At 43.5% G+C, this 21,996-nt stretch overlaps 1 protein-coding gene across 5 annotated transcripts in view; it reads right to left on the minus strand.

The window, feature by feature from the left end:
• INTU (inturned planar cell polarity protein) overlaps positions 1 to 18,868 on the minus strand; it is a 114,990-nt gene extending 96,122 nt beyond the window's left edge. For 4 of the 5 annotated variants that reach the window (XM_030564135.1, XM_030564136.1, XM_030564132.1 and 1 more), the window contains exon 1: positions 8,320 to 8,507. In XM_030564135.1, coding sequence (XP_030419995.1) covers positions 8,320 to 8,444 — 125 coding nt within the window. In that variant the 5' untranslated portion in view covers positions 8,445 to 8,507. Of the gene's footprint in view, positions 1 to 8,319; positions 8,508 to 18,106 lie in introns of those variants that run through there. The other variant, XM_030564133.1, reaches the window with a different exon arrangement.
• Positions 18,869 to 21,996: the final 3,128 nt, after the last annotated feature.

Below are 21,996 nucleotides of genomic sequence, written 5' to 3' on the forward strand. Positions count from 1 at the left end.
TTTGGCTTGCATATTAAGCAAGGAACTATTAAGATTGACAAAGGGTCTTTTGTTAAACTATAGCACTCCGACTGTGAGTCAAGTACCCCAGCAAAACACACATGCAAATAAAGTGGTTTTTCTGGTTTACTTTACATTTAAAAGATTAGCTAGAAGAAGAAAAAAAAAGGCAAAACCCCAGGAGACAACAGAGAGCCAGCAGTTCAGACAATAAACACTGGAGGGCACCTCAACACAAGAAAACAGGAACCAGAATGCAGTACAGCAGGAAGCAATGGAAAAACAGATAGAACTACTAAGAACACAAATGGCCAGAAATTAGGCAACTCACAAACAAAAGATGGAAAGGCTACAAAAACAAGAAGAAGCCAACAATGCAGCCCACCAACGAGAGTTGGAAAAACAGAGGGAGGCACACCAACAGGCCATGGAATTAGAACAGGCTAAGCAACAGAACACAGCCATTCCTAACAACCCTTCGCCAATACTTGTTCCACAGCACAAGAAATTTCCCACCTACAAGGCAGGTGATGACACCGAGGCCTTCTTAGAAAATTTTGAAAGAGCCTGTCTTGGGTACAGCATCCCTGAAGACCAGCACATGGTAGAGCTCAGGTCACAGCTCAGTGGACCCTTAGCAGAGGTGGTGGCTGAAATGCCAAAGGACAAAATGAACGATTATAAACTGTTTCAAACCAAGGCCAGATTCAGAATGGGGATAACCCTGGATCATGCCCGTCGGCGTTTCAGAACCCAAAAGTGGAAACCAGATGTGTCATTCCCCCGACACGCCTACTACGTTGGAAAGAATTATAGGCCTGGATATCAGGGACCAATGTTAAATCCATGGACGAACTGCACCTCCTCATACAAATGGAGCAGTTCTTGGATGGTGTTCCTGAGGACATAACACAGTACATACAAGATGGAAAACCCAAAAATCTCACCGAGGCGGGGGAGATTGGAGCCAAATGGATGGAAGTGGCAGAAAGCAAGAAAGCTACTGTCAAAGGGAATGAATACCCCAGGGAGCACACCGACAATAAACCCTACAACTGAGGGCAGCCAAAGACCCCACCTACAACCCAAGGAAAGCCACAGATGCTCTATTCTTCCACCTCACCAGTCTCCAGTAACCCACCTCGACCCAGTGACCAGTCAGCTGGAAGATGCTTTAAGTGTAATGAACTGGGACATATCAAGGCTAACTGCCCAAACAACCCCAACTGAGTGCAGTTCATTACACCACCATCACACCAAAGACCCCCAGGCCCAGATGCCTCTCAAATACCCTTGGAGCGAACGGAAATTTTGAGAGTGGGCAGAAAGAAGGTTACTACGTGGAGAGATACGGAGGCACAAATGTCAGTTATCCACCAATCCTTCGTAGACCCCAAATTCATCAACCCAAATGCCCAAGTGACAATTTACCCCTTCATGTCACAAGCTGTAGACTTGCCTACAGCTGAACTGCCTGTCCAAAGGCTGGTCAGGAATGTGGACTTTTGCAGTCTATGACAATTATTCCATCCCCATGCTACTGGGGGAAGATTTGGCCAACCAGGTGAAGCGGGCCAAGAAAGTGGGAATGGTTACACATAGCCAAACCAGGCAAGCTTCCAGACCCATTCCTGTTCCTGAGCCGTCCACAGAGGCCCCATCTGTGTTACAAGAGACCCAGACAGAGGTAGTGGACCCGGATCCCATGCCAACAACGGAAACAGCCACAGTGCTTCCAGTCCCAGACCAGGAACTGGAAAAGCAGCCAGCACCAGAACCGGTGCCAGCACTGACGACAGTGCTTGCAAATCCATCTTCAACCCCAACACCAGAGGGCGCCAGCGAGCCTGAACTGGCAGAGCAGCAGACAACCACACCCAAGAGGCTCAGACAGAGCCTGAAATACCCCCTGGTGCACCAGCAGAGAGCAGTTCGCCAGCAGCGGAAACAACTCCATTACCTACATCGCTTCCAGAGGGACCAAGCCCAAGTCCACAGTCTAAGGGAGAACTGGTGTCTCCAGCTTCAAGGGACCAGTTCCAGACTGAGCAGGAAGCAGATGACAGCCTTCAGAAAGCTTGGGCGGCGGCACGGAGAACCCCACTGCCTCTCAGCTCTTCTAATCGATCCCGGTTTGTTATAGACCAAGGACTTTTATACAAGGAAATTCTTTCTGGTGGACACCGGAAAGAATGGCATCCACAAAAACAGTTGGTGGTTCCAACTAAGTACAGGAAAAAGCTCTTAAGCTTAGCCCATGATCATCCCAATGGCCATGCTGGGGTGAACAGAACCAAGGACCGGTTGGGCAAGTCCTACCACTGGGAGGGGATGGGCAAGGACGTTGCCAAGTATGTCCGGTCTTGTGAGGTATGCCAAATGGTGGGAAAGCCCCAAGACCAGGTCAAGGCCCCTCTCCAGCCACTCCCCATAATTGAGGTCCCATTTCAGCGAGTAGCTGTGGATATTCCGAGTCCTTTCCTGAAAAAGACACCCAGAGGAAAGCAGTACGTACTGACTTTCGTGGACTTTGCTACCTGATGGCCGGAAGCAGTAGCTCTAGGCAACACCAGGGCTAAAGCTGCGTGCCAGGAACTAACAGACATTTTTGCCAGGGTAGGTTGGCCCTCCGACATCCTTACAGATTCAGGATCTAATTTCCTGGCATGGACGATGAAAGAACTATGGGAAACTCATGGGGTGAACCACTTGGTTGCCACCCCCTACCACTATCAAACCAATGGGCTGGTCCAAAGGTTTAATGGAACTTTGGGGGCCATGATACGTAAATTCATCAACAAACACTCCAATAATTGGGACCTAGTGTTGCAGCAGTTGCTTTTTGCCTACAGGGCTGTACCACATCCCAGTTTAGGGTTTTCACCATTTGAACTTGTGTATCGCCATAAGGTTAAGGGGCCATTACAGTTGGTGAAGCAGCAATGGGAGAGGATTACGCCTTCTCCAGGAACTAACATTCTGGACTTTGTAAGCAACCTACAAAGCACCCTCCGACACTCTTTAGCGCTTGCTAAAGAAAAAGCCTGACACCTTGGTGCTCTAGATCATGTTGAATATAAAAATCCTTACAGAGAGAAAAGAAAAAAAGAAGAAAAAAAAAAAGCAGTGGGAGAACCACAACTGCCCTTCCAGAGTCTGAAGTAGCTTTTTATAGTGTCTTACTATTCATCAATTGCAAAAGCATCATTCACAGAAGCCAATGTCATTGAACCGTTCCTTTCATAGCCATGTCTGAATAAGTAACCATTATCCATCAGAGTGAGGGGTTTTCTTTTAGTCAAACAAGAACGACATCATGTCCATTCTTTCCCATGTTCCTTCCTTAAGCCATCTAAAAGAACAGTTGTATTGTTGGCATTTATGAACAGCATACAAATAAAAATTGAGTTAGCAGTGTACTTTAGCAATAAAAGATAACGGACTATCAATGCTTTGTTTATGGGAAGATTTCCACCTCCCTTTCCTATCCCAACTGGGTTTATTTTTAAGTATCAATAAAATAAGCTTCCATTTAGAACTGATTACAGTACAATATTAGTTCCGTAGTCAGTCTAAATTAAGAGTACTCTTATGGTAATATAGGTTTCCATGGGTTTAGGTGAGTAAAGCACATTATATACAGTCAGCTATATAACTGAAGATCTAAGGGACAATTGAGGTGGACAGATTTCTGATGGAATGTTTATGAAGGAACTCCATGTATTGTTTATTCTTCCTGAGGCCCCAGGAGAGCCCTTCTGAGGGAGATCTACAGTTTTGGTTACTTAGATTGCAACATCTTGGAAGCAGGGAATATATTTTTTCTGTGTTTGTACAGCACCTACCATAATGGGGCCCTAACCCACACTGGACTCCTAATTGCTAAGATAATATAAATAACTTGGTGGCAAAAGGAGTCATTCTGCACAGCATTCTCCATTTGCAGACAAATCTCTGCACACAAGATCATGCTGCCTGGAGGGAAAATTAAATGAGTTTCTACGTCTCTCCCATCCTCATCCCCATTATCCATCCTCCAGCTTCCAGGAGTACTGCAGCTGGGGAGGGAGGAGCAAGCAGAGCAGCAGCATAGAAGGATCAAATTTGTGCAGGCCTGGGAGTTTCCCTCCCCATGGATCTGCAAAACAGTGGGGCCACAATACCTACACAGCCTCACCCATCCACTAAAGTTCTTCCTTCCTGGGTAAAGGTTTGAAATAAACTGTATAAGTTTACAGATCCAGACTAACATGGCTACCCCTCTGATGTATAAGTTGAACATCGGAAGTCATTCTTCCTCCCCATCAATACAATACGGCCTCAGGACATGAAATGTGTTAGAGAAGTAGGCATAAGCTGGAATGACCTTGGTTCATTAGTAGGGATTTTGACACTGAAGTAGTTGGAACAATATACTGATTAGACCAGAATATCAGTTTTCATATAAATTTACTCTTTGAAACCTATGAATTATATCCAACTAGCATTGCTGTGCTTTCAGAGTCAGCTACAAAACATCTGTGCAGGTTTCTTGGTAAAAGTGTGAATAAAGATGTACTAGAATGGAAGGATGTATAAGCTGTGCTCTGATCTTACAAACAAAAAGCTTCAAAAGCAATAGCGGCAGACAGAAATATGACTGCTTTTAAAAATTACAAATTGAGAACATAGGTCATCTATGCAACACAGTGAAGTACTCCAACCTCCAATAATTAGGCCACACGATACTGTGCAAAAACTAAGTTTATCTTCACTAACTGTTCTCCTCCCCCTCTGCTGAAACCAAATTTAAAATTATTAGAGTATTATAGAAATATTTGAAAGAACTGTCTAACCACACACATACTTGTTCCTTTCTAAACAAAAACAAATCTGTACTAATGGATTAAGTTTTTAATAGAATTTTAACCACACAGTGACAAATGGGGAAAGGAGAAGAGAGATCCCATTGGTTTTCAGTGCATATGAATCACACCCAAAACATGGCAACTACAGCTGCTATGGAATTTTCTGATGAAACAGGTTTTTGGCAGAAAACGCCAATTTGTTGAAATGTTTTGTTGAAATATGTTTTTTGACAAACTTCTTATGAAATAGGCAGGGTTTTGTCAGAACCTGGCCTGGTTTCTGCCAGCTTGCCTGGTGGGCTGCTGAGGAGACCACACTTAGAGCTTTTAGGATCTATGCTGAAGAGCTGGGAAGCCCTGGCTCTGCAGCAGGAAGCCTGGAAACCCCAAGAACTCCAGCTTGAAAAAGATTCACAGTGCTTCCAAGCTGATTGGAAGCCAGAGCTCACAGTTCAATGGCAAACTCTGAGGCTATGGGTCAGCCTCTTGTGAAGATGGATTAACTAAGCTGATGGGAGAATCTCACTCCTGTTTGCTTAGAGCAGTGGTGGGCTGCGTGAGGGCCGCAGATTGCCCACCACTAGCTTAGAGCATCTTCACTAAAGCACTACATGGGCTGTCATAAATAGATAGTAGGAGTTAATAGAACAAAAGTACTTTATATCTCTTTTGACTGTAAAGGGTTAACAAGTGCAGTGAGTCTGGCTGTCATCTGACCAGAGGACCAATCAGGGGACAGGATACTTTCAAATCTTGAGGGAGGGAAGATTGTGTGTGTGCTGTCAGTGTCTGGTTGTTGTTCACTCTGGGGGCTCAGAGGGACCAGATGTGCAACCAGGTTTCTCTTCAATCTCTCTGATACAGTCTCTTATATATCCAGAATAGTAAGTACTAGGTAGATAAAGCAAGTTAGGCTTATGTTTATTTTCTTTATTCGCAAATGTGTATTTGGCTGGGAGGAGTTCAAATTTGTATTTTGCTGAAAGGATTTTAATTTGTACTTGTATACTTAGGCTAGGAGGATATTCCCAGTGTCTATAGCTGAAAGACCCTGTAACATATTCCATCTTAAATTTACAAAGATAATTTTTACTGTTTTTCTCTCTTTAATTAAAAGCTTTTCTTCTTTAAGAACATGATTGTTTTTTTATTCTGGTGAGACCCCAGGGGACTGGGTCTGGATTCACCAGGGAATTGGTGGAGGGAAAGGGGAGAGAAAGGTTAATTTCTCTCTGTGTTAGGATTACTTTCTCTCTCAGGGAGAGTCTGGGAGCGGGAGAGAGAAGGAGGGGGGAAAGTGGATTTTCCTCTCGTTTTGAGATTCAAGGAGTTTGAATCACAGTGATCTTCCAGGGTAACCCAGGGAGGGGAAGCCTGGGAGAGGCAATGGTGAGGGAAAGGGTTTACTTTCCTTGTGTTAAGATCCAGAGGGACTGGGTCTTGGGGGTCCCCGGGCAAGGTTTTAGGGGGACCAGAGTGTACCAGGCACTGGAATTCCTGGTTGGTGGCAGCACTACAAGTACTAAGCTGGTAATTGACCTTAGAGGTATTCATGCTGGTACCTCATCTTTTGGACGCTAAGGTTCAGAGTGGGGAATTCTACCATGACATGGGCAGAACTGCATCAGTGAAGCTGTGCGCATTTTAAGCTTAGACCGGCCCTTAATTATAAGATGGTCATCTGCAGGAAACAGGATTTGCCTCCAGAAGCATACGCTGCTTCTATACATCTCATTAGAGTGTTAACTGTGAACCTTACTGGTGTTTCTGGAAGAGAAGAATTCCTATGCACACTTCCAGACCTTACTGTAGTAGCAGAGCTATTCTGAGGCTGCTACTCCAGCCTTAAACTAAAATAGTCACTCGAACAGAGGCTGGAGCAGTATAATCAAAAGGAAGGTTAGACACCAGGTTAGACAACAGTAGCAACATTAGACAACAGTGGCAAGGTTATTTCAGGATTCTGATCTCAGCGAAAGGATCAGGCAGTAGGTTAGCTGTAAAGAAGTAACAGGTTTCTGTAGATTTCAAGGTGTTTGCTACTTCTGTAGGCTGAGGCCCTTACTCATTCCACCAAACATAGCAAGGAGCCACAGAAAACTCAAGCCACATTTACACTATGGAACTGTACTGGCACAGCTCTGGCACCACAAGGTAGACTCGGTCTGTGTCTACACTACAAATTTATGTTGACCTAGCTTATGTCAGCACACAGCCATCACAGTTATTAAATCGCTTGTGTGTGTGCACACTTGGCTCCTTGTGCTCGTGGTGTGCATCCTCACCAGAAGCACTTGTATTGATTGTATTATCAGTGTGGAACATTGCCAGTAACAATGGATGTAAACCATGAAGTGTCTATGCTGACATTGCGTCGATCTATTTACATTGACTGTGACTGTATGCCACTCAGGAAGGTGCCGTTACTAAATCAGCAGAGAAGCACTTGCATCACCAGGAGCCAAATTAAGTGAAGATACTCTCACAGCTAGGTTGATGCAAGGCAGCTTAAAATCAACCTAACCCTGTAGTATAGGCCAGACCACAGTCTATATTAAACAATCGTAGCTAAATCAATCTAGCTGCATGTACACTGAGGTTAGGCCAGCATAGCTACAAAGTTCAGGCATGCGGATTTTTCGCATCCCTGATATATCTACATCAACCTAAATTTTAAGTGTAGGGGAGGCTTTAGCTTACAGCCAGCACAAAATGAACAATGTTCTGGAAACAGAGTAAAAACAAAACAAAAACAAAAAAACCCACCACAGAACAAAGCAGTTTTCCACCCGAACTTGGGGAAGTGGGGAAATCAACTTGGTTTATGTTTTAGCTAGGAGAAGAAACAACAGTGTAACCCTACAACAACAAAAGCTGTAGCCATTTGAAATCAACAGAAGCTCCTAGGAGCAAATCACACCACTTATCTAGGTATCTAAAAATGGACTTAAGAGCTTAGCTTTAGGTTTTCAGATCCCAACTGCCACAATCTGCAAAAATACATAATACTTGGCACATACATACTTATGAGTGAATAGTTATTTTGATCCTGATAAACTGTTACAAATATTACTTTTAAACAGCCAAGTCCCCTTCTGGGAGCTATTTAAATGATTAATAAGACTAACAAAATTGATTAACTGAACCTCCCTACATTGAATCAAGTATAAGGGCTAAGTAAGGCCATTTCTCCTTTTACAGTACCTTCCGCCCAAGAATCTCAAAGCACCTTCTGCAGTGCAGGGAGCCCTTCCTACCCCCCCTTTTATGGTGGGAAACAGAGGTACAGAGCGTGAAGCTGTTTGCTCGAGTTCTCACAACTGAAGAGCGGAAAAGGGGAGCATAAAATCCAAGCTCTTCTGAATGGAGCTGGGTGGCAGGCGCCTCGGGATGCCGAGGTGCGCTCTCACACCTGGTGCCCTGGAAGCCAGTCACTCTCTGCCCCAGACCCACAGGGTGGGGGCGCCCTTACTCAGAGCCCCCGGAGAACGATGCAGAGCAGGAGCCGGTCTCGCTGCTTTCGTCGCCGCCCGCAGCTTCTTCCTCCTGCCGCGGCGCCGGCTCCCGGGGCATCTCGAGCGAGAGCGGCTCTTCCATGCCGAGGGGATGTCACCCCACCACTACGGAGCCCAGCAGCCCCCTGCCGCCATGACACCAAACACCCGGAAGCACGAGGCGACATGTGATGCCTGCCCCGCCCTTCTATTGGTGCCGCCGGCCGGGTGCCATGGAGACGGGAGAAGCCCTGTTGAGCGAGATCGGCCGGTGATGGCGAGGCAGCTCCTACTGCAGCAGCGACCGGGTAGCGCGCTCGGGCTCGGGCTCCTCCCTGTCTGAGCCCCCCCTACGCGGCACAGGGTCCGGACCTGCGGAACAGCCCGGGGGCGCTCCCGCCACCCGCTGTGCTGGCAGTAGAGACAAGGGCAGCCGGGGACGGAGCAACAGGCACGCCCCTTGTGCCCTAACGTCGCCTGTGACCTCATGGGCAGGCGAGGGTACCGATTCCCATCCCACATCTCAACCTGAACAGCGGACTGCGCCTTCTTTTGCGAGGGGTCAGGCAGAAAAGCGTGGGATAGACCCTGGCACCAGCCCTGGAAAGACTCAAGGCTTAGGCATATTTCACACCATAACAACAGGTTTCAGAGTAGCAGTCATGTTAGTCTGTATCCGCAAAAATAACAGGAGTACTTGTGGCACTTTAGAGACTAACAAATTTATTTCAGCATGAGCTTTTGTGAGCTACTTACAGCTCACTTCTTCAGATGCACAGAATGGAACACACAGAGACAGGAGATATTTATACGTACAGAGAACATGAAAAGGTGGAAGTATGCATACCAACAGGAAAACTCTAATCATTTGAGATGAGCTAGCATCAGCAGGAGAAAAAACAAACACTTTTGAAGTGATAATAGAAGGTGCGAGGAGAGCTTAACATAGGAAGATAGATTCAATTAGTGTAATGACCCAACCATTCCCAGTCTCTATTTAAGCCTAACTTAATTGTATCTAATTTGCATATTAATTCGAGTTCAGCAGTCTCTCTTTGGAGTCTGTTTTTGAAGTTTTTGTTGCAAAATTGCCACCTTAATAATAATAATAATAATAAGCAGCTCTACTCTTATTCAAGGCTTTTCATCATTCACTCTCCTACTGCTTTGAAAAAGGAGTCAGTATTGTCATCACCACTTTACTGGTAGGGAAACTGAGGTACAGTGAGGTAGAGTGATTTGCCTAAAGTCTCCCAGCAGAAATGGTGACTCAGCCAAGGACAGAACCTAGGTGTTTTGAGTCTCTGCTCACTTTCTATCCACCAGGCCCCACACCCTTCCTCAGAACAGAACTAAGGTAAAATAGAAACTGAACATAAACTTCTGGGCTTATTTCCAGTAGTGATTCCCCCTTACACCTGCTATCCCAAAAGCAAACGTGTTCAAATACAACCACTATTTGGGATAAACTGATGACCTATTGCTAGAAGGCACATAATCCATCAATATGATTGACTCAACAGAACAAATGTTTACATGGAATCATCTTTAATTTTACTAATGCTTCATGTGAAATTATAGTTTTCAAAACGAACAAACAAAATGAAAATGGTCACTTTGAGAAGTTCATGTGGCTTGTAACAATTTTCAAACATTTTGGAATCCAGCTAATTTTTTTAAGGAACTCTAAACCTTTCCCAGACCATAGATCTTGTTCCAGTAATATAAAAAAGCAGAAGTTAAAACCCTGAAATTCTTTTCAATTCAAATCTAATGCAATTACTAGTTAATGTATTTTAAAGCCCTTCCACACTACAGCTTTGATTTGCGTTTGTAACACATTACTGGTATGGGAAGTCCAGTTACACCTTTAAGAGTAACAGATTTTTTTGGGCATAAGCTTTCATGGGTAAAAAACCCACATCTTCAGATGTGGCATCTGAAGAAATGGGTTTTTTACCCATGAAAACTTATGCCCAAATAAATCTGTTAGTCTTTAAGGTGCCACCGGACTCCTCATTTTTTGTGTGGATATAGATTAATATGGTTAACTGTAAACATGGTTCAGGTCTACAACTACAAGGTTAAAGCTTATCGATTTGTTGCCACAACAGCACTTTAACCTTTGCCAGAGGCTTTGGCTGCTTCATGGTTGTTTTTCATTATGGACTTATCTAGCTTAGAATTTAAGATGTGTAGACAAAACTACTGCCTTTAACCTGCTAAATTGGCTGAGCTGAAGCCTTGGGAAATCCTAGGCTTTGTGCTAAATCAGTCAGTTCATGTTAAAAGCAGTGTGCCATTACACTATACTTAAAATGTGCTAGTTAGACAGTGAAAGTCAACATGTTAATATCACAACTTTAAATCCCAGTCCAGAAAATGCCTGAGGGGGAGGAAGGTGTTTTTAACATGTTAGCCAATTGTTGAAATTCCAGCACAGACAAGGCAAGTTGTCCTTTTAACATGTTATCTGGCTCAGTTTCTGTAATCTCCTAAAATTCTCTGAACATATCAATATAGTAGTGAATAAAGGAGAACCAGTTAACAGTTTATTGAGAATTCCAAGATGCCTTTGACAAGGTCCTGCACAAGAGGCTCCTAAAGAAGCTAAGTAGGCTCTGGGTGAGAAGCAAAAATATCATATCAAAAACTGGCTTGGAGACAGAAAGCATGGGATTAAATGGGAGTTTTCACCTTGGCAAAAAAGGTTAACAGCAGAGTGCCTCAAGGTTTCATACATTTATTAAATGATCTGAAAGGCAAATGATTAGTGAAGTAGCAAGTTTGCAGATGACCAAGTTATTTAGGTTAGTCTGAACCACAGAGGAGTGAAGAACTTCAGAGACCTAAATGAGCAACGCATTGGTAAATGAAATTCAGTGTCAAATAATGCAGAATAATACACATCGGAAATAAAAGTTAAGGTATCCAACAGGGTTCTATCAACTCAAAAACTGGGTGTCACAGTAAACAGTTCAATGAAAACTTATGCTGGATGCACAGCTGCATTCAATAACCACAACAAGATGTTAGGGTGCATACAGAATGAGATGCAATAAACTTGGTGGAACATTTCTAAAAGTGTGGAATTGATCTGTGTTCTGAAGATCTAGACATTACACTGCTGGAGCTTGTTGCAGTAGGTGTAAGAGTCTAGTGTGAAACTTCTGTACTTGAGACAGTTTCACAGAAAATGTTAACTAGTGAACAGAGGATTCCAAGTGAATTAACAGACAAAGGAGTGCTTTGGACACATATCCTTCTTAGCTCCACAACTAACTTTTCAACTGGAACTGTTACAGAAATCTGACTTCACCCAGGTCAAATATCGGGACGCGCGGGGCGGGGGAGGAAGGGGAATAAAATGGCGGCAGAGGAAAAAAAAAACCAAAAAAAGAAAAAAACCAAAAAAAAACCAACCCAAAACCACAACCCCCAACCCCGATTCCTCTTCCCTCCGCAAGCGCTGGAGGGAGGCCCGGGAGACTCACGGGAGCGCGGGGCCGGGGTGAGTGTGAGTCCGGCCTGGCCCCAAGCAGGCAGGACTCGGGCGCAGTACCTGGAGGGAGAGTAGGGGGCGGCCTGCGGGGCCAGGCGGTGGCTGTTCGCCCCACCTGGGCAGCGGGACTCGGGAACAGCTGCTGCTGCGGCTCCCACTGCTGCAGGAAGAGGAAGCAGCCGCTGGCCAAGCTTGCCGGGCCTGTTGCAGGGACTCAGCGCGCACGCTGCACCCAGCCCCTGGCCAGTCGCGTCTGGGCTGGCTGCCCAGCTGATGCAATCCTGCGGGCAGCCCCGGAGCGGGGGCAGCAGGCCCCAGCCCCCACGTCCCGCTCGGGTCCCGCAGGGGAACGAACGGGGCTGGGCTGCCGATGCCTCCGCCGCGGGATTGCACCAGCTGGGCAGCCAGCCCAGACGCGACTGGCCAGGGGCTGGGTGCAGCGTGCGCGCTGCTGGGTCCCCGCAGCAGGCCCAGGCTTGGGGGGTTCGGGCCCGGGCGCCAAAGCCGCCGAGCGCCACGTGCTTGGCCACTTCCTCCCCCCGTGGCAGGATGCTCCCGAGTCCCGCTGCCCAGGTGGGGAGAACAGCCGCCGCCTGGCCCGCAGGCCGCCCCCTACTCTCCCTCCAGGTAGCCCGCCCGAGCCCCGCCTGCTCCACGCCAGTCCGAACTCACACTCACCCCGGCCCCGCGCTCCCCTGTCTCCTGGGCATGGCGGGCTTGACAAGAGGCGGGGATTTGGGGAGGGAGCCAATGGGGCAGTGAGGGGGCGGGATTTGGGGAGGGAGCCAATGGGGGAATCAGGGGTTGGAGTCGGGGCGGGCGCGAGCCCTTCCGGGCTCCAGAGCCTTTGCTTGTTTGTCCAGTGTCCCCGAGCTAGCATTGGTCTGGACGCGGGACAAACAAGCAAATATCGGGACAGTCCCGATAAAATCGGGACATCTGGTCACCCTAGTCCCCAACCTTTTCGTCTGGCAGGCACCAGATGAAGAACCGTGGCGCGGTCAAGCATCCACCGAAATGCCGCTAAAATTCAGCAGCGACGCCTCTTGATGACGTCGGTTGGGGACCCCTGGACTAGAAGTAGGCTCTAGGCAAGACTTGTGCTTTTGCTTTTAAAAGTAAAAGCCTGTCATCTATGAATGCAAGTATATAGGTTTAGTCATACAACTCCATCCACGTATAGGGAAGGATACTTAATTGTATCTAATTTGCATATTAATGCTCTTATGGAAGAAAATAAGAGAAAATTAAGAAAACGTAGTAGTACAAAAAAATCCCTAACTGTTCAGTTCAGCTTCAGGGTAGGAAGTAATAGGCAGGGTTTAAGCTTTTCCCATCTTAGGTGACATAAAAATTTCACTCAATGTATACCAGTCTTAATGGTGGAGAATTCTTAAACAGATTCAGATCTATGACTTCTATTTTAGACTAGCACATGGTAATTTTAAGGCATGGCATAAAGGCAAGATAAAATAAGGCAAGTATATTACTTCCAGATAAGCAGGAGGGGAAACCCCCCTACCTCAACTTCTCAAGCAATTCTCCTCAAAAAACAAAACATTTTGGATAAACAGGAGACACATGAACTCCTCCAAATTACCCAATGTCCGGTGATTTTCTAAATGGAATATTACACAATAAATCAGGATTTTAATAAAAAGTTGGAGGTGAGATATTCAATCCCTCCCTGCTTAATTCCATTTATATTTGCTAGCACCTTTAATGCAGCACATGAAAATGTCTCTGTTGAGAAGTGATGGGACCATCTGGCATAGACTGTTATGTTAAATTTCATTGAGTTCAAAGGTTGGTTAATTGTTTCCAGTTGTTAGTTCAATAAGTGAGAAGGACAGACTTCTCTCCCTAAAAGAAGGAAAGCCCATATACTGCTGTTTTCCAGGATAACCGTATTAGGGAGCGAAGCACCAGAGAACATCGGTTTACTGAAAGCAGTAGTGGCAAATCTCCCAAGTATGTTTTCTGAAACATTTATGATTTTTGCTGGTGTGGAAACAACCAAGCAAAGGCACTGTCTCTCCCCCAGCAGGATGTTATTTGAATAGAGACAGAATTTCCCATAAGATCTCTGTAGAAGGGAAAACCCTGACACCATACCCTATACAGAAAAATTATAAGCAGCTTTGAAATAATCATTCATATGGAAGACCCTTTATATTTAACATGATTAGCTGGACTGGTACTCATGACTTGGAAGTCTAGCGAAACTTCTCTCCAATCCTTCCTGCATTAACAAACAGATGCCAAGAGTTCTGCCACAGGCTAGCATTGGCACTGATATAATAATTATCTCCTATTAGACAACTGGTTAATGCATTACTTTATATAAATGAAAATAGAGATAGTTATTGACTAAATTGAAAATTAAACTATTGCTTTTGAGTATTATTTTCTCCACTGTTATTCACTGGTAATTGGCTTTTCCAATGAGAAGTTGCAAAAGGAAGGTCTGGTATTTGGAGAAGATGTGTTCTCTTTTGTGGCAGAAGTATAAAGAATGGTTGTTTTGCTTTTATAAATATGGAATTGCCCTCACTCTCTTATAGCACAGTTTGGTCTTGTTGTATTTGCTAGAAAGATGCCAGCATGATTTGTTTGGCTAGTGTAGACAAGATATAGCCCTGGGTCTTGGGTGTGGCTGAATTCCCCTCCATGCAGGACTGAAAGTGATGGCCTGGTGACTGCATGCCACCTTTGCACCTCCTGTATTTGGGGCCAGCCAGGGTTGCTTCAACTCATGGCTGTTATCTATGGCCCTGAAGGACCATTGCAGAAATAGCTCGAGCTCAGAGATTTTTCAGCCACACCCTTTCCCCTCTATCTATACCCCCAATGTCAGATGCTGTGTGTGTGTTGGCGGGTGTGTGTGTGAATGTTCATAGATCTGTTGTGCTGCTGGCTCTATTGGGGTAGAGATTCCCCCTAAGCCAGGACAGTTTCCTGGTGGCTGGATCTGCTAGCTCTGTGGCCCCTTTGCATAATATAGCCAGTATAAATAGATCATAGCAAACAATGAATGTGCTTTGACTACAGCAGAATGTGCCTTTCTTAATTGCCAATGCTTAACAACATTTTAAACGGTCCCCAGCTTTCTTCCTCTTCCCCATTTTCCACTGGACTTTGAAGTTACAGGTTTTGTTTCTTTAAAGATAACGGAGAAGACATACAAGATTATTTGCTGCTTTTCTTTAAGATCTGAAATTCAGGTCTGTTCGACTTGGTTTTTCTCCTGGAAGACTCTATGGTCAACTGGAGAACTAGTAGAAATATGATATTATAAATACCAAGCAAGTAAAACCACAGTGGAGCAGGGAAGTGATTTTCATTTTAAGTTAAGATTCTGTTTGTTTTTGTTAATGCCTACTTTGCTCAAATAACTGAAACAAAGTTGGAAGGGAAAAAAACACACCCTCTTTTGTTAAGAACAACAAGGAATTTGGTGGCATCTTAAAGACTAACAGATTTACTTGGGCAAAAAAGATTTTATTTTGATAAAGATTCTCTACCCTGGCCCTTTCAATGTAGGTGTACATTTGTGTTCTCCAAGGGACATCTTCAGCAAAACAGGGAAGGGAAGACGTACAAATATGAAAAAAAATGTAAAATAAAAAACAAGCAGAAAAAAAGCTTGTGTTTGAAGGGTAAGTGGCATGGACTTTCAGGTCTTTAATACTTTATAAAGACAAACAACAAGCATAAAACCTTTTGTTCACAACTTTGCTGCTATTACTGTGTGGGGACAGTTTACTTCAAGGCAAGGTGAATTTAATAGGGAAACTGTGTTCATTTTAAATTAGTGTATTTAAATTAAGATAACCTAAAGCCAGAGTGAAGGCTACCTTTGTGACAAAAAATAATAGAAACTTTGAGGAAAAAGCCTTCAGGTTTGCAAATACCACATACAAAATAAGTAAATGCAGATTTCACTTTTTTTTGCCTCTATTTCCTCTGTCATTGGTGTCCTCAGTGCAGTAAGAAGAACAACAGAATATTGGAAGACAGATATGAAAAAAAAATCAGGAAGACCACACCAACCTCTGTGACTCCTTTGGGGGAGTATTTTATAGAGTCACCAACTAATTTCCAGCAACCATTGCCTATTAGCATTTAAAGTAGCAATAATTTGAAATTGGATTTTTCCACAGCTTGCTTTTTGTTGTTGTTGTTAAATTCCACAGCCTTTATGAGGATCACTTAGATATGACATATAGGTTAAGCACAAAGAATATGCTCAAATAAATTTGTTAGTCTCTAAGGTGCCACAAGTACTCCTTTTCTTTTTAAAGAATACAGTGATTCTTTGCAGTTAGTCAAAATGCAAATGTAAGTACAAATAGTACTCCAGTGCATGGAAAGTAAATTAAAATAAGAAATACTGCTGGGCAACATTTTGCTACCGTGATTTAAAAAAGCCCCACAACACCCACTCAGCTTTACAGTCACTGACAAATGCATCCATAACTGTTCAGATTTCAGAGGGTCCCGTCACATATGGGAGCATTTATCTGTAATTCAGATAAAAGTTGCTTCATAATGTGATATGAGGGCAAGTCTGTTCCAGAATTTCCTATCTACTTATTTCCAGGGTAGTATTTGTCTCTATTTTCATAGCTACAATTCTGTAGATACTAATTTTAAACTTTTTTCAGTTGCAGCTGTGTTAATAATTAGGTTTCATTTTCAGTAGCTATATCTATTTGGTGCTGGCACTGACATGACAGATTGCAGCATTTCATTTGCAATAGCAAATAAAATAATTTAGCAAAAAGTGTGTTTTGGGAAACAGATGCTCTATTGGACACAGGCTACTTATGAGCTTTATTAAATACTGCTCAATAGAATCATTTTCGTATTGTAACGTGTGGTTTAGTCATGAGCCTTTTCTGGTTAGTGCTGGGAAATTGTCTTTGGGATTCCTTTTAGCGTCCTTTCTTTACTAGCCCCTTTGATAAGGTCTCATTGTGAGTGCTTCTTTGCGGAAAACTGTGGAAAATTGCATGTTAGGGATGGTGAGGGCGGGGAAGGGGGAAAAGAAGCAATTTCTTTTCAGCGTTCCTCCTGCATCTCAAAGGTACTGACGATTTTCCCATCTGGCATAGCTTTGTGATTTAAAAAAAAAAAAAAGGCAGAAAAATTCAAGATGATCATGTAAGTGATTCCTCTTGTCTCCTCCCCCCAACATTTCTATTAAGTGTAAGCCTGAATATTGCCCCGAAACCCCTCATATTGTATTGCTTAGATTTTTATAGTGCCCTTACAAAGTATCAATACAGCGTTCCTTCCCTCTCTATGTGGCAACTACAGGAAATGCCAGTACACTTAAAATAGGGAGTTAAACAAGAGAATTATTAATTATTCTAAAACCAGCCAGCCCTTTTATTTAGTCTTAGCATTAAAGAGGTAAAAATTCTTCCCATCCTCTTCGTTACCCGACACAAACAGCCCCGGCTCAATATTCTCTCCATCCAATCCATTTTACTCCCATGCCTCCGAATAGTACATCACCTATAATGCTTTGAAAGTTTGGGTTTTGTATCGAGCATGCTTCTTTTGTATGTCAGACATTAAACATTTCCCCATCCTCGACTGAATAACCAAAAAAAGGGGAAACAGCACATTCTCATTTCCTGTCTGAACAACAAAAGACTCTCTGCCCACTAATCATCCTCCTAGAGAAAGCGGAAAGTTAATAACTGCATATCCCAGTTTCAATTTTTTCCTTGTTCTGAGAGCAGTAGTAGTTACTGCACTGAACTGCTGCCTCTTGTAAGTATCATGTGTCTGTTACAGCACAGCCAAAGCACATGCACAGGAGCAGGGTCTGTAAACTAAGCAAGGAGCACAGTGAGAGATGATCTCTTTATTTACCTTTCTCTATAACGGAAGCTCATTGCTCAGTGGCTGTGGGTGTCACACAGTAGTTCTTAGCCCTTCCAGGTGTTTTTGTTTTTTAAGTTTACCAATACACCTCTTTCTGGGGTGCCTAGAGAGAAGGGGTTCACCATAGCATATTAGTGGAATTACAGGAGTGCGGGGGTCAGAGGGGACTTCAGACCCGACTGCTCCTGTCCCAGAGGAAGCAGCTAGAAAGAAGTGTAAAACAAGAATTGCCAATGCCTTTCAGTTACATAAAAAAAAAAAATCTAAAACAGTTCTTCACCCGTCTGAACTGAGTGCCTGGTGGGAAAGGGAAGGTCTGTGAGCTCCCTCTCCTGCCTTTCAGCTCCCATCCCCCTCACACTAACCTGTGCAGTAGGATACTTTGCACTGAGTCCAGATCCTCCAGATTCCTGGTCACAGGTCTCGGGATGCTGTACCTACCAACGCTGAACATGCTGCACAGGAGAGGCCACTTCATTGCAGACACAGAACTGCTCGCCAGGTTTCACGCAAGCCCCTCTACGCGAGGGCTAGTGATCAGCTACACCGGGGTGGGTTAGCTATTTCAGAGCAATGATCAAGCTTGTCATTTCAGGAGAAGTGAAGAGGAAGGATTGAATGTGCCCTCAGAGCAATTCTTCTGTGATCTAAAGATAACATGAGTCGAACAGTTTCTGCCTCCGGAGAGCAGAAGAATCTCCTCCTTCCTCCAAAAGCCGATGCCTGCAGATACCAGCCCTCACTCAAGAGCTTTCCTGAATGTTTTGAGAAAGGGCCCAGTGTCTACCCGAAGAAGGAGAGAATCGCTTGCTACTGCTCCAGCCTCCAAGGCAAACTTCTAATCTGCAGATGAAACTTTGAAAGCAATTCAAACCGAGCAGGTGGGAGCTGTTCAATTCTCCTGCTTCCTCCCGGACTTCCCCTGGTCCTAAAGTCCTCCATGCACAGTCTGGTAAGGATCAAGGTAACTTTTGGGGGTGGAAGTCCCAAACGGCTGGCCAGGAATCAACTATTTGTTCCATGAAAAAACAGGTACTAACTTTTCTGGTTCTAAGGACATAATGATCTCTTATCTTCTGAATCCTGTGCATGTAAACGGAACTGAAATTATGAACTTCTTCATGGTCTGTTGTCAGCTGTAGCAACTGGCCTGCCTTGTAATGTAGTAAGGAACTTAAGAATGCTGTTAATATGGTATGATGTTGCTGTCAGTCTATTCCCCCACCACAAAAAAATAGACCTGGGCCTGTGGAAATGAACTCAAGTTTTGTATAAAGTAAAACAATTATTTACTGGCAGCTCTAGATCCTTCAGGTAACAACTTCTTCCACTCAGCCAGGGCTCCTGCAACGTTAGAAAATCTTTTTTTGACATATTTACTAGCAGTCGCAATAGTGAATACTCTTGCACTCATCAGTTTTATTTTTCATTATTACAAATGTATATGAAAAATAATAGAACATACAGAATCTCATCCAACCTAGGGTGTTGTTGGGTGTGTTGTGAATACAAAAACAAACAAACAAATAAAAAACTGAACACTCCTAATCAAAGAATCTAGTTGCTTTTAAATAGTTGTTGAATCACAGGAGGCAATGCTTCCTTTACATCAAATACTGCTCCACTTAAGTAAATGGTGTAAATCTGGTTTGAGGATCATATCCTCTGCCATTCTCATTTCCTATTTATAAATTATAGTCTTTCATATGATGGAAGCTAGCTTTTTCTTCTGCTTAATTCTTTGTGAAATGCCTTCATGAGGAAATGAGTTTTGCATCATTTCCAGAACTTAACAAGACTTGGGTTCCCGATTTCCAGTGATAGGTAGTCCCACAGTTTGGGATGGTGAGCTGATAAGATCCTTGCTATTGTCTCCCTAGTCTTTCTCAGCCATAGTATGCAAGATAATCATAGTAAATACAGCACAGCAATGAAAAAAGAGTGGTTCCTAAGACAGTCCAATAAGGTCCTTAAAGATCTGGACCGCTACCATGAAACAGATCTGATAATGAACAGGAACTAGGTGAAAGTTGTGGAGAACTGATGTTAGCTGCTCTGCTCTCTTCAACATGACTGCTTGGGAGGAAGGCCACCATGGAGTGGTGTCACCAGCTACTAACTTCTAGGGCCACTGCTTGGGAGGAAGGCCACCATGGAGTGGAAAAGCTGCACCTTTCTTGGAGTCTTGTTTTCAGCTCCAGACTGATTGAGTAGCAGTAGTCCAGCCTGGAGGTGGTGAATGCAGAATCACTATTGCTAGGTGGTTAGAGTTAATGTCATATTAATTCTGAATGAGATGTCTCTAATGTCTGAATGTCTAACATTTTTCTCTAGTAAGGGTCAGAAATTCTGACAGAGAGACAGTCTCCTCACAATTCTACTATTACAAAGTATGTTATTAGATATTTTTGTATATGTATCTTTCATCTTCATGTCCACGAAGGCTTTATTGTGATCTTTAAAGCCAGGTCTGTATTGCTAGGGAGATGGAAGCTTATGCAGAAGTGTGGTGCCCAAATAGCAGTTTCTGGAGGCATTATGAATGTATGGTACAAACTTCTGGGGCCCTTAGCTGAGCATGCTTAGAAGAGGCTCTTGCACTCCCCACCACACTGGCTTTGGAAGGTGTGCAGGGCATAGCACTGGTCACATCCTCATCTTACCAAGACACACCCACTCTAAAGTGTAGCACACCTGGTTGCACTATGGTGCCTCCAGCACTAGGTGTGCATCAGGGAGAAAAGGAAAGGTCATGAGTTTTGTTCCCCTCTCTCATGTAGCTGTTTCAGTATCCGTACAAAATATTTGCCACAGCCCAGGGCTGTTCAGAAAGAGAGAGTAGGGAGGAGTTGGGAAATAGCTGTTCTAAGTGGTACATTCCATCTCCTACGTGGATTACAATGGACAGAAAAAACAGAGATTAGCTAATACTGCTCAGAGCAGCAACAACTAATCCTAAAACATTTTGTTACTCTCCTTGGAGGAATCACAGAGCACAACCAGCGCTTAGTTGCCAATGGCAGCAGGAACCAGCTGTGCTGCCTTGTATGTATGAGGTCTGAGGAGCGCTGAGGGAATAGTCCCTTCATAAGCCGATAGGATCTGAAAAGTTTAGAATATGATATCTTTTGAATTCTCAGCTTCAGCAGTTTATCTGGCCTTGCCTCCAGTCTGCCTTCCCTACATTCCTACTGGCCTTGCAAAGTGGAGGTATGGGAACAATATTGCATAATAGCAACACACAAAAAGCAGTATAAGTTTTGTATTATTTTGTTCCCTTCGGTTTTTTATGCCTTACGAACACATAGGTGTTACAGTCATTTTGGACTCAAAGGGCTGTGTAATTTCCCAATTTAGTTCGGACAATGTAAAACCTAGTTCTGGAACTAGTGTTTGCTGGTGAAACACAACAGTAGAATGACACATTGGACATTAAAATCAGATTGTGTTGCCAGTAGACTGTCCATGCAACTGGTTAGCTTTTCTCCATCCTGCAGCTACTTCTCCCAAGAGACCATTTATTACTTTTCCTGTAGTTATGCACATAATTCTATTTTTAATGATATTATCTGCTGTGAGCAATATTACATTTTGTTATGAGTGTGATCAAAATGTATGTGAAAAATCTTTAGAATCTTTTATGCCGCAGAAGAAAAAGAGCTTGTAAAATCAATTAAAAAACTTTAAAGCCCCTCAAGCTTGCCAAAATGTGAAAATGTAAAATATTTGGTTTAGGATTACTTTGGTTTATGAGGTACAATAACAAAAGATCCAATAGGGCCTTGCTGTTGACAAACTGATAAAATCACAAAGTTTAAAGTCCAATAAAATATATCGCTGCACACTAATTTGTACATTTTCCAAGTCACTACACCTCAGATCAATACGTCCAGATAACAGAAGTGACAAAAAGAAAGAAGAGGAACAATCCAAACGTGATGCAGTGAATACATTCAAGAAAGTATATTTTCTTTCTTGGATCTATTTATGTTCCTACAAGCTGTAGACAAGTTCCTCACAGCTAAAGAAAAAGCTCCAAGAAAGCAGGACTAATCCTCAAACGTGATTTCTGCAAATCCTTAACCTTTGACATTTACAATAATTATTTTAGTTGAGTCTTGAGCCATGTAAATTTGAGATCACTAAACTACAGAGATTACAAAATTATTATTTTATTGTAATTTTTTTCAGGATTTTAGAGAGTACCCCAGAAGTAGCTATTTATATATTTTAGGGAGGAAAGGATATTAGCGAT

Source organism: Gopherus evgoodei, chromosome 5 (genome assembly GCF_007399415.2).
Source record: "Gopherus evgoodei ecotype Sinaloan lineage chromosome 5, rGopEvg1_v1.p, whole genome shotgun sequence".
NCBI lineage: Eukaryota > Metazoa > Chordata > Testudines > Testudinidae > Gopherus > Gopherus evgoodei.